We start from the raw sequence: 13,173 nt of genomic DNA, 5'->3' as shown, positions 1-13,173 counted from the left end.
GGTGTTTCAGTCTTTTCCTGTTATATCAAAATGCCACTTAAGGTCTCTAGGACTTTATTAGCTTTTTAAAATTACTTGAGACTTGACTGGATTTAATTAGTCTCTTTGGGACTTAATTGTCATTTTTCTAATGGCATTTAGAGTGGAAATTAATAGAAGGACTGTTGTCTCTTTGTTTTTTTTATAGAAAGGCGAGCAGAAGCTCGAAAGAAAAATAAGAGTAAAGAACAATCTAGGCCCTATTAGCCATATTTGACATAAAGAGATGCCAATCTTCCTTAACTAAAGCTAAGTAGCTATCAGGTGCTGATGGGAGTAAAAAAGTTTCAAAACAAGATCCACAAGCTTCATTAGCAAGTAGGTTAGCACATTAAAGTGCTTCTCTGTTGTTATGGTGAAGTTCAATATCCCACTCATCGTAAAGCAACATTCTAATGTCTTCAATTTCATATCAAAGAGGATGATCGAGACCACTATCTCGTGATAGGATATTTATTGCTTCCAGAGAATCTGAGAATAATTGGATCTTAGTGAGCTTAAGTATTTTACATACTTCAAGTCTTGTCTTAATAGCAAGGATTTGAGCAATAGTAGAAGGATTAGTTCCCAAACTTCTTTTGAAACCAAGAACCTATTCTCCTTTATCATTTCTAATGACACCACCACAAGCTACTTGCATGTTGCTTCAAACAGAACCATCTATAACAATTCTCACTGTACCGGGTAGAAGGGGAGTCCATAGAGTTGATGTGGGAGAGTTAGTTACAAAAATACAATGTTTAAGCTTGTCAGTGTAGACATCTTCCTTAAGCTTGTGTAAACAGCTATGAATGATCTCCTTTGGTCGTGAACTTTGCCTTTAAAGACATGCTTGTTACCTTTGTGGCAAATCACATGAGAAAAAAGAAGATAAATGGATAGGATTAATAAAAGCCTTCCATACATATTTAGCTCACTCACAATCGCAAAGGAGGTGTATCACACTTTCCTCACTCTTACACCCAAAGGGGCACTCATTAGTGTTTGAGAAGCCTCACTTGGATCAGAAAGAGTTGATTATTAATCTCTCATGGACAATTTGCCACATAAAGAATTAAACTTTCTCAGGGATTTGCCAATGCCAGATTTTACTCCATGCTGGGTTCACATTTGTGTTGCTAGGATTGGTAATAAAGTTATAGGCACTCTTGACAGAAAATCTGCCATCTGATGATGTTCTCCAACAAAATAGGTCTTGTTGAGTAGTAGAAGGGGGTTTAAAATCTTTGAGATTTTGGAAGGACTTTTGTCTCTAACAGAGTAAATTGCAAGGGCCCAATAAAAAGAAAAAAAAAAGCTAAAAGGACATAATTTAAAATTTGATGAAATTATAAGGACTAGTGAATTAATTTTCCCTTAGTATTAGTAAGACTGAATTTGGCTTCACTCGTTTGTGGAGGAAAGGTATTAATACTTTTTTTTATTCAATCAATCAAACTAATCCAATCCTGTTGTATGGTAATGTTTTTGTTAATGGCGATCTTATGTGGCCCTCAAAGATGTTTTGAAAATTTTTATTATTGCAGTTGCATATTTTAGTACTTCATAAAGTATTGGTATTATTACCCTTCAAATGTTTAACTAGAGCAAAGTCACATAACATGAGTTTGAGTTCAATTTTCCACAAATATAAATATAATTTTATCAATATATATATATATAAACAAGGGATAAAGCATTAAGTTTACTTTACATTATATTTATGTTTATATTGAGTGGAACAGTAGAATTAAATGTCAAATTGGACAGCTTGACCCCCCCAACAAAAAAAAAATCAAATTAGACAGAATTCTCTTCCAATGCAAGTTTTTCTGCATATAACTGATGATAATGGATTTCAAGGTAGAAAAATAAATATTTCAAGCATTAGTTATATAAAGATTTTGATGCATGAAATTTTTTTAGACAAAATGAGTGCATTACGTCATCAACGATCCATCCAATAAAATTACACTAATTCAATCAAATAAAATTTTATGTGTCATTATTTTTAATGATTTTATTTTTATAATAAAATGCTTATTTAATTTATTATTTTTCTCTCTTTATTACTAATATCAAAATTAATTTATATTTAATGATATTTGAATATTATTTTTATATTAGATGGAATATGAATGATATAGTGCACCTGATCCATCAAAAAAATTCTCTATGATGCATAAAAATGAAGAGATTTTAGAGGGAAAGTTCCATTTCCAAATTTACCAACAAATGTATTTGATTCCCACCCACCCTTCCTTTTCTCATATTTACTTGTAGTTTAAAAATTTTAGATTATTGGATATTTGATAATTTTAGAATTGAAATTTTAAAATAGGATAAAAGAATTTTCAATTATATTTTTATTCCATTGGTAATATATAATGGAAATCAAATAAATAATACGTTAAAATATTAAATTTTATTATATAAAAATATATTTTACAAATAATAAAATTATTATTATACATTTGAAATTAACAATTTTTTCCTTCTATTTGCTATTTCTTGCACAACCAAAAACCAAGTATGACAAGAACCAAAATTGTATCCGTCCATTTTTCTCTTTTCTCTCTAAGCCAAGAACTGCCTAAGAAATCAAACCATGACGGAAAAAAAAAAAAAAAAAACATGCGCCTTTGGGATTGCAATCTCACACTAGTTTAAATTCTTAACTCTGGGCCATGAATGAAATTTCGGATCACTTACGTATCATATGAAAATATATTTCATCATTATTTCATAACAAATTATATTATTCAACATAACAGCTTTGAGATCTTTAAAATCTCAATAGAAAAAGCGAGTCCAATCACATTAGACAACGGCTGAGTCCACAGATATTAAATCCTTAAGATATCAGCAAAGAAAAAAATAAATAAATTTACCAGTTATAATTTAAACGGTTCAATTTACAGACACCATGTGAAAAAGTCGTATTACAACTTCACAAAGTTGGGGATAATCATCATACATAATTGGAAACTTCTAGACTTCAGATTCTACTTCACAAATTCGAAGTTGAACAGAAGGAAAAAAAGTACTTATTATAACACGAATTTGAAGAACTAAAACGCATGTCTTCCCTCACTGATCTGATCTGTCTCTTCATGCTTTGGAGCTTGACTTCAAAGATTCATCCTGGAAGACGACCAATAATTACCTTAATGTCCAAATTTCAGAATGGGGAAAAAAGAATAAAATATAAATATAAATATAAATAATTAGTAGGCAAGTCTTTGCAAAGCAGAATGAGCGATAATAAATGAAGATTAATATGATTATTTTAAATATAATTGATTATGTTATGTGTTATAATTTATTTAAAAAATTAATTAATAAGATTAATTTTAAAAAAAATTGAAAGTATAATTGAAAAAAAAAAGAATTGAAAATTAGATAAAACCATGGTTTTGTGAAAATATATTCAACTATTCATTATAAAAAGTGTTTAGATATTTTTAAGAAAACATAATTTTCGATTCATAATTGATTTTTAACATATAACATTTTTGAATGTATTTTTATAAAACTATGGTTTTGACCTCTAAAATTGATTATAGAGGTTATCCAACCATGCACTTATTCATAAATGTGTTATGAAACGTAATACAAATCAAAGGGTGAATCACAGTCAAACTAAAATGACATGTAACCCCATTTTTCTACCATACATGCTTCATATCAGTTGGCTAATTTACAACAGAAGCTCTATTTTGCTAACGGAGCATTTACTATATCTGACTAACGGCTGATAAACTAGAGGAAGGTTGAGAAATGAGAAGGAAGAAAGGAGGTACATGGTGTTCAAGAGATGGAGGATTTGGAAGTCAATGACAATTGATGATTAGGAGATTTATGAAAATATTAAAAGTCAAACATCAATTCAAGTCTACTCACACAAACCTAACAATCTCCCCCTCAAGTATAAGTTTACAAACTCCGCATATCAAAGACGCTTCAAATATTAAGTCCTTACAAGGCCAGTCCCATTTTAGGCTAGACGTGTGCACAATATAAGCTTCCAATGGGGAGAGAGAATAAATGGACAAGCATAGAGAAAGAACACAACATCTTAACTCAAAACCTTAATATTCAAGTTTATAAATCCATGAACTTTATCATATATTGCTTACTAAGCTCAACTTTATCTAATGTAAGCTTCCCATATCAGTTCAAGCCCACTCACACTTGTACAACCTAATAATCTCCTCCTCAAGTGTAAGTTCACAAGTTTTTGGTTGGAAGAAAATCGAGGAGAGAGGAAGGGAAGATTTTCACAAGTTTGATTTCAAAAAATTGGAGAATTAAGGTTAAAAGCTTTTAATTAATTTTTCTTACTCTTTTATCTTTCACTTACTTTTCATTAAAATTTTAAAACCCCACTTATCCATTTTTTTAAATCTTACTCATTAAAATCTCCCCTTCATTCCCCTTCAACCAAACAGGAGGTCAGATGACTCAACAGGTAAGATTGATTTTCAGAATATGAGTCAAGATATGCATACAAATTATCCTACATGGGTTTCACCCCCTATTCAACTTACAATATCAAACACATTGAAGTGAGAAATAAGGCAAGAGAATTTGGCTTCCTAGGTATGTGGGATTAAGGAGTATTACCATTCAGATCAGATAAGAGGTAGATAGTTGGCCTGTTCGAGGATGTGTCTGTCTAGTTCTATCTTGAGGACAAGCGTGGAAATAATAAGACTGGGATTCAGAGCAGACTAGTTTATGAGCGTAAAGAGGTTTCTAAAAAGATTGAATTACTAAAGGCTAACTGGTCACTACAAACATTTAACTAAAGGGCCACTTTGTTTAAGACTAAAAATAAAAATGATTTTAGTTAGGCTAAACACGAGAAAGTTGTTGGTAGTATGAGACAATTTAAGCTAAACACATAAGGAATGTGTTAGAAAAAGCTTATTAAAATAAGCTATTTGAAATAGCTTATCCAAAAACCTAAAAATGGATTTTTCCCCCAGCAAAACCTTCATGATTTTAAATATTCTCCCAACAATCCAAATGTTAAACTTAACTAAAATCATTTTTCCCTTTAATTTTAAACAAACTGGCATTAAGAAACATTAGTCAACTCAGTCACTTGGAGTGGAGTGGAGTGCATTTTCCCAGAACATGAGAGCAAGTTTAATCAGCCCCTAAACATAAGGCATAAGCATGAATCAATTACCTTAACACAAATATAAATATAATGGACATCCGGATTCTTTCCAAGTTCTTGCTCCACTGAGCTTCCATCATCATTGAGTGGGACAGGAGTGGTCAGCTCCCAAAATGTACCATTAGCGTTTTCTTCTGATGCAAGTTTTTCTGCACATAGAATGAAAGTGGGTTTCCAGGTTTAATAAATTTTTGAACTTTGAAAGGCAAGATTAGAGATACAACAACAACAAGCATTATCCCATTAAGTAGACTCAGCTACAAGATTGGAGATACATGCTATTTTCAAGGGTAGTAACTTGTGAAGAAATATATGAATTTGAATAGAACTATAATGGGCCTTGGGCGTTGCACGAAGCCCAAAATGAACTGCATTATTCATGAGATTTAAAAAGAGTACCTTCCATAGCTTTTATATTTTATATTGACGAGAGGAGCAGAACACAAACAACCAACAGCCAAGTGACAATCATTTCAACATGCAACAACCAGCCTTATCCCACTAAGTAGAGTCGGCTACAAGGATTGCATGACGCAATTATGTACTATCAGCAGCCAAGCCTTTGGAATCATTTCAGTATATAATCACCAAAAAATTGTTCAATATATAGCCCCAACCCTCAATAACAAGAATCTACCTTGTCGTTTAAATACTTATATGCAATTTATGTTTGCCCTACTTCTGAATCTCCAAATAATTTAAGAGGCAGGTATAAACAATGGAAGTGAAATCATTATCAACTAAAAGCCTAGGAATAGCATGTCTCACGCATACAATAACAGGCAAATAAAACTCAGATTAGCAAATAACAGGACCAGATTTCAATCGACCTATCACATGAAGCTTTATATTCCATAAGCATGAATCTCTAAGCAAACGTAGGCGATATAATGGAGCTCCATAGGTTACCTGCAGCATGTACAAGCAGTCAAGGCTGATCAAGAAGAATGCAGAACACATTTCATCTTCAGTTTTGAAGTAAGTCAAGTTAATCATGGAGAATTAAACACACATTAAAACAATATGGTATAATTACCAGGATATAAACTCCTTTATCCTTGAGAACCCTATAGTGTGTCATCAACTGCTTCAATAATGGTGAATAGATCAAGAATAGAAAAATGTAAAATTAAACATCTCTGAAGAGTTCTACTTATTTGTTCATGGTTTTATTATACCTCCAAACCTCTTCAAGCATCATAGTGGCATTTTGTCTCGAATTATTTCCACACTGCAAAAGTATGCCGTGAGCAATAATTTTCCTCAAAAATTTAAGTTGTACAACAAGCAATACTCACCAAGAGAGAATCAAGAGTTCCTGAAACAAAATGCTAAACAATATCAGCTTGTTGCTTACTGTCCAATATGAAAAGCCCAAAAAAAAAAAAAAAAAAACAAACAACAACAACAAGAACAACAAGAAGCCTTTATCCCACTAGGTGGGGTCGGCTACATGGATTGCAAGACGCCATTGTGCTCTATCATTTATCAAGCTTTTAGGAATATTATTAATTAAGAGATCGCGTTCAACAACTTCCAAGAGTGTTCTCTTAGACCTTCCTCTACCTCTCTTAATCGGACTTAAAGTTATATGTTCCGCTCTTCTCACTGGTACCTCTCTTGGTCTTCTTTGTACATGCCCAAACCATCTCAACCGATTTTCTACCATTTTTTCCTCAATAGGTGCCACCCTCACTTTTTCGCATACGTACTCATTTCAAATTTTATCTTTACGTGTATGTCCGCACATCCATCGTAACATTCTCATCTCTGCTACTCCAACTTTATGCTCTTGCTGTCCCGTTAGAGCCCAACATTCACTACTATATAACATTGCCGGTCTGATAGCAGTGCGATAAAACTTTCCTTTAAGTTTATTAGGCACCTTACGGTCGCAAATAACTCCTTTAGCTTTTCTCCAATTAAACCACCCAGCTTGAATTCTATGTGAAATATCTCCACTGATTTCGCCATCATTTTGAATAATGGCTCCCAAATATCTAAACTTTTCCACTTGAGGTATAATTTGATCTCCCAATTTCATTTCCAAATTATTGTCGAATAGTCCTTTACCAAATTTACAATATAAATATTCCGTCTTACTTCTACTCAAACGAAAACCTTTCGACTCCAATGTCCTCCTCCATAATTCAAGTTTGCAATTAACCTCTTCTCTTGTCTCTGCTATAAGAACTATATCATCCGCGAAGAGCATACATTTCGGAATTTCCTCTTGAATATGTTCCGTCAAAACATTTAAGATCAAGTTGAACAAATAAAGACTCAGAGATGATCCCTGATATAGTCCAATCTTTATAGAAAAATCCTTTGTTTGACCACTAGGCATTCTTATACTAGTTTTTACCCCCTTATACATATCTTGTATGGCTTTAATATAAGCAATCCGTACTCCCTTTTTTTCCAACACTTTCCAAAGCACTTCTCTTGGTATACGGTCATAAGCTTTTTCCAAATCAATAAAAACCATGTGTAGATCTTTATCTTTACAACGATACTTTTCCATTAATCCCCTTAGTAGATAAATCGCCTCTGTAGTTGATCTACCTGGCATAAAACTAAATTGATTCTCAGAAATACTTGTCTCCAATCTCAACCTGTGCTCAATTACTTTCTCCCACAATTTCATTGTGTGGCTCATGAGTTTAATCCCTCTATAGTTAGTACAATTCTGAATATCTCCTTTATTTTTATAAATAGGAATTAATGTACTTCTCCTCCACTCATCAGGCATTTTCTTGGACTGTAAAATCACATTAAATAACTTAGTTAACTATCTCACCCCTTCTTCACCTAAACATTTCCACGCTTCGATAGATATACAATCAGGTCCGTTGGCTCTACCATTTGCCATTTTCTTAAGAGCTTCCTTTACCTCCTTATCACGTATTATTCGATAGAATGACAAATTTTGTTCTCCTTCACCAGTTACTAAATCCTCCAAGTTACTAGATGAATCCTCTCCATCATTGAAAAGTTTAGAAAAGTAAGTCTCCCATCTATTTTTAATTGCATCATCTGTAACTAAAATTCTTCCCTCTTCATCCTTAATACACCTTACTTGTTCTAGATCTCTTGATTTTCTTTCCTTACTCTTGGCAATCTTATAAATATTTCGCTCTCCTTCCTTCGTCTCAAGGCTCTAATAAAATTCTTCAAAAGCTTTAGAACGAGCTTCACCCACAGCTTTCTTAGTTTCCTTCTTAGCCATACGGTACCTCTCCCAATTTTCTTCATTGTTACACAAATGTATGGCTTTAAAACAATTCTTCTTATACTTGATTTTGTCCTGTACACTATTATTCCACCACCAAGACTCCTTATCTCTCGGACCAGAACCTTTTGATTCTCCCAAAACTACTTTTGCAACCTCCCGTATTTTTTTAGCCATATCCTCCCATATGATGTTAGCACTTCCCTGAGATTCCCAAATTCCTTTAACCAAAAGAGAGAGAGAAAAAAGAACAGTAGCATACCTTTGTCAATTACAGTGCCAAAGGAATCTGATTCAAATTCACTCATATTTCGGACATCCATTTGCATATCTAACTAGTTGATAAAGAAAGTTCAAACTGAACATAACAGGTCAGTGATGGAAATTTAAACCCATACACTAGTTATATTTGTGGATTCATAACAGGAATAAGGAACACCACAAAGCAAATAATCATTTTTGACAATCATGACCTGTAGCCAATACCAATATACAATGTGATTGTATGTTAATTTATACACTTACTTCCTTCGGTCCTAAATGTAGGCGCTAGTTAGGGAGTTTGCTTTTTGTCCTAAATGTAAGACCCCAATCTCCTTTGTCTCCCATTTTTATTATTTTTTTCTACAACCACACTAAAGTTAGATTCTTTTTTTTTTTTGGGGTAAATACTAAAGTTAGATTCTTATATGATGTATAAGCTATGTTGATAATACTCTAATTTAAATTATTAAAAAGAGAGGTGTTTTAAGAAACCAACACACGGTTTTTACAAATAACTAACTCATACCAGCTACTCCCTCAGAGAACGAATAAAGAACACACCAAAATTCCCATGTGACTCTATTATGTAAGCACAGGCATAAGCCCAGTCATAATACCAAAATCAAATCAGTATGAAATAAGGATACATTTCAACTGGGAACGATCACGGTATTTGTTCTGCATAGCTTCAATCACCACCGAGGATATATCAATGTTGACAACATCTTCGTAACCATCGTCAACCATGCCTTCGCTAAATGCTGTAAATGAACAATCCAAACAAAATTAGATTTTTTGTGTTGGGCTGGGAAGCAGCTCGATCCACATGAAATAGAATCAAATTAGCCATTTTGACAAGGTCACTTCTGCTTTCTTTCTTTCTCATTACTTTTGGTTTTGAAAATGAAAGGAAGGAAGGAAGGAAGAAATTGTTTGCAGAGATGGACGTGCCGTGCATTCTTCCTAAGGCGATGAACAACATAATTTCGAAAACCTTCCTTCTATGTTCAACATTTTTAAGATATCTCTTCTAGATTGTAAATCCAAGTAAACAAAATGTAAACGTTTCACGTCACAACAGAGACATTACGTAGCTTATTTCCAGATCTGAGACAAGCATACATACCGGAATTGCCGCAACCGACGACGAGGATCCGGTGGTTGCGAGGGACATAGAGATTCATGATGGGAGCTAAGGTTTGATACTTTTGGTACCAATCGAAGGGACCGGGTTCATTGGAATAGCGATTGTCCCAGTACCAGGTTTCACCGTATGCTTGTGTCGCCGATGTGGTCGTCGTCGTCGTCGTCATTGTTGATAGGATCTTGGAACTTGGAAGACGGAGGAGCTTGTTCAGCACCAAACTGGAAGGATCAAGGCCTAACTTCAAAATCTCCGCTTCGTGGGGTTGTAATTTTGATCTGTAGAACAACCATAATAACTGCAAAGCTAGCCGATTCCTAAATCTTCGATCTAGAACTCGGCCGTTCGTTTTGTTTTGTTTGTTTTGTTTTTGGGTCAACTTGTTTTTAGTGTCTTTACTTTTTGGGCTCTATAATATTCTGACTTCTCGGGCCGAAAATGAAACTTATTGGGCTTCCCAATTTAATTTTTGTATCTCATGTTTAAGCCCAGGATTATTTTCAGTTAAAGTGTATTATTTTTTGAAAAAAATTAATCTACATGTTCTTATAGTTTTACTTAATTTTTAAATTATATCTCTGTAATTTATTTTATTTTAATAAAACTATTACAACTTGATATAAAAGTGTATTCTTTACCCAAAAAAAAAAGAAATAAAAGTGTATTAGACTTAATGATAAAGAATAAAGTGATCTTTTGGCTAACAAAGAATAAAGTGATTGGCATGGAATAATCCATTGTTTAGAAGTTATTATTGATGGGATGATGAGTTTCAAGAGCCCTCATTTTTGTCCAAAATGTGATTTTTTTTGTTCCTCCAAATTACAAAACTTAATTAAAATGAATTAAATTGAAAGAAAAATTATGTTTATTTTATTGAGTTAAAAATAATAATATTATATGTGAAATAAAAATGACATGTAATTATGTATTTTTTATTATTTTATATTTATTGATATGAAATCATATAAAATTAAAGGGTTAATATGCAATGTGAACCTTGAACAATAAATTCAAGGGCGATTTAAATCCTAAACTTTTAAAAAGTATATTCTAAACTCTAAACAATTAAAGTTGGGGCAATTTCGCTTTTACCGTTAAATTTAGACAAACGACTGTCAAATTAAAACTTAATATGTAATTTTCACCAAATGAGGGTAAAAAAAAAGGAAAAAGTAGAATTTGATAAAAATCGCACACTAGACCCCAATTTAACGAACGTTTGCTGAAATTTAATGGTAAGGGCAAAGTTGCCCTAACTTTAATTGTTTAGAGTTTATAATGCATTTTTAAAAGTTTAAGATAGAAATTATCCCTGAACCTACTCCCTCCTATTCTATTTATAAGTCACATTATAAAAGATTCATTTGATTCTATTTATAAATTACAGTGCGGTTTTTAGGTAATATTTGAAAAAAATTTTTTAAATTACCTTTCATAAGAGAAAAATTGTAACATAACATTACTTTTTAAATTTATTATATAGGGGCATATTTAGAATTCTACACACTTTTATTTCTTGTACTTTTTTTTTGCATTAATATTGATGATGTTGGTAGAAATGACTTATAAAGAGAATCGGATGAGCATAGTTCAGGGTTCAAATTATATATTAACTCAAAATTAAATCATTCATCCCTGCTAGTTCACTGTTTATTTAAGTAATAGTGAATTGTGAATTATCTGTTTCTTTTTAAAATATCAATATTTTCTACAATACTAAAAATTGTTTATAGTATTCTTTAAGGTGTTAAATTATAAGAATTTTACGTCATTACTTAATTCAATAAGAAATTTAAAACTTATTTACTTTGTTAAAAAATTAATTTTATCCTTAGTTAAACACGCATGATATAAATTTTAAAAATAAATAAATATTTAATAACATAATATGAGAAAAAGGTAATAAATCTCTCACACGATACCTTACAAAAACCACCAACCAGTTGCCCTGTTAAGAATACCAAAACGAGTATTACCTTGTGACAATAATATTGTGTCTTTATATATGTACACCCTTTGACCATTATTATTATCTAATAAAGTGTTATATAAAAGTATAGAATAATTTACATTTTCGTTCCTTTTTTCATTAGCGATTTCATAAATTATGAAAGGTGGTTTTATATTATAATAGATTTTTAAAATATCTGGCCAAAATAAATTTATCCTTAAACATATTTATAATTAATAGGAAAAAATTAAAATCTTAATGACATTCTTTTCATAAATTTAACTACGTAATAATGTACAAAAATATTGGAAACTTGCAACAACAGAGGATTATGGGGCCGTTTATTTTTTTTTTTTTAAATGAAAAAATCATTTGTTACTTTGAAGAATTTCTATTTAGTACATGATAAAGAATGTTTTAAAGATGGGTGCACAAAAATATCATAAAATAATTTAATGTGATCATGTGTGGCAACACAGTTAGCATCCAAGAGTTGTGGGATTGTAAGCTCCAACTTATTAATTAATAATTACCCCTCACCACAGACTCTTCCAAAAATAGAAAATCAATTAAAAGGTATCTCAATTCCAAAAAAGATTTGCCAAGACGTAACAGGATTCCAAGTCTCAACACATTCAAATGTAAACTAAATTAAATTAATGAAATCAGAGTATTAAAGTTGGCAGAAAGCACATGATCATTTAGTAATATCGACACTCAATATGCTATGAGTAGATAAAACATCATGCATTTGCTAATCCATACGTTATACCTGATTGTTCATAGTCTATGCCATAATACATGCTGTCAATTAATCATCAGATAATATTTTTCAAACCTTAATAGGTCATGAGCCCATCATGTCTTAAGGGAATGAACACAAGATTCTTGACATGATCTATTGTGGTACTCACTTTTACTTAACCACATTAACTCCGAAATATGAAGTAATCATTAGACTAATCCATTAGATTATCAAGTTTGTATTTATAAAAATGGGATTTCAAGTTTTCATAATTCTAATTATTTAAACATAATTTAGCAAACTTCAAGCCAAAGTAAAATATTATATTAGAAGCACAAGATATATTATGGAGTGAAAAGACTCAAATTCAATTAAAAACATCAGGGAATGGAAAACAGGGTGACGTGCCGTGGTATGTGCACATGCACCGTGGCTATCATTCTCTATGCCACATGCCACAATGCAGGTGCCATGCACTGTGGCATGTTGCACATATAAACAATGTTTTGCTGTCAAATAATAACAACTCGGAGTGATTTCTAACGCACCCCATTTCTCTGGGTGACGTTTGAATGAGGTGATCTAAGTCTCTACAAGAGGGTTTATTTTTTTTTTACAAACTAGCTAA

At 32.0% G+C, this 13,173-nt stretch overlaps 1 protein-coding gene across 1 annotated transcript; it reads right to left on the bottom strand.

The window, feature by feature from the left end:
- Positions 1 to 2,878: 2,878 nt before the first annotated feature.
- LOC129300563 (uncharacterized) lies at positions 2,879 to 10,206 on the bottom strand. The gene is made up of 9 exons (XM_054939131.1): positions 9,829 to 10,206; positions 9,350 to 9,463; positions 8,701 to 8,769; positions 6,505 to 6,524; positions 6,385 to 6,437; positions 6,243 to 6,273; positions 6,037 to 6,115; positions 5,216 to 5,355; positions 2,879 to 3,162 (listed from the first exon to the last, which is right to left on the bottom strand). Exons 1-9 carry the CDS (start codon positions 10,013 to 10,015, stop codon positions 3,130 to 3,132), a joined length of 726 nt encoding a protein of 241 aa, XP_054795106.1. The 5' UTR covers positions 10,016 to 10,206; the 3' UTR covers positions 2,879 to 3,129.
- Between the last annotated feature and the right edge of the window lie 2,967 nt (positions 10,207 to 13,173).

The sequence above is a fragment of the Prosopis cineraria genome, unplaced genomic scaffold (assembly GCF_029017545.1).
Source record: "Prosopis cineraria cultivar Desert tree isolate PC_DT_omini unplaced genomic scaffold, ASM2901754v1 PC1649, whole genome shotgun sequence".
NCBI classification, from domain to species: Eukaryota; Viridiplantae; Streptophyta; class Magnoliopsida; order Fabales; family Fabaceae; genus Prosopis; species Prosopis cineraria.
The sequence above is the reverse complement of the archived record's forward strand: the minus strand, read 5'-3'. Positions and strand labels throughout refer to the sequence as shown.

What these genes read in the sequence shown, in the direction of transcription:
- LOC129300563 (XM_054939131.1), bottom strand. Translation starts at nt 10,015, where the DNA reads ATGACGACGACGACGACGACCACATCGGCGACACAAGCATACGGTGAA. An exon ending in TGATCGTTCCCAGTTGAAAT is followed by an intron (nt 8,770 to 9,349) that starts GTATCCTTATTT and finishes TCAACTAGTTAG; the next exon opens with ATATGCAAATGGATGTCCGA. An exon ending in TGGCACTGTAATTGACAAAG is followed by an intron (nt 6,525 to 8,700) that starts GTATGCTACTGT and finishes ATTTTGTTTCAG; the next exon opens with GAACTCTTGATTCTCTCTTG.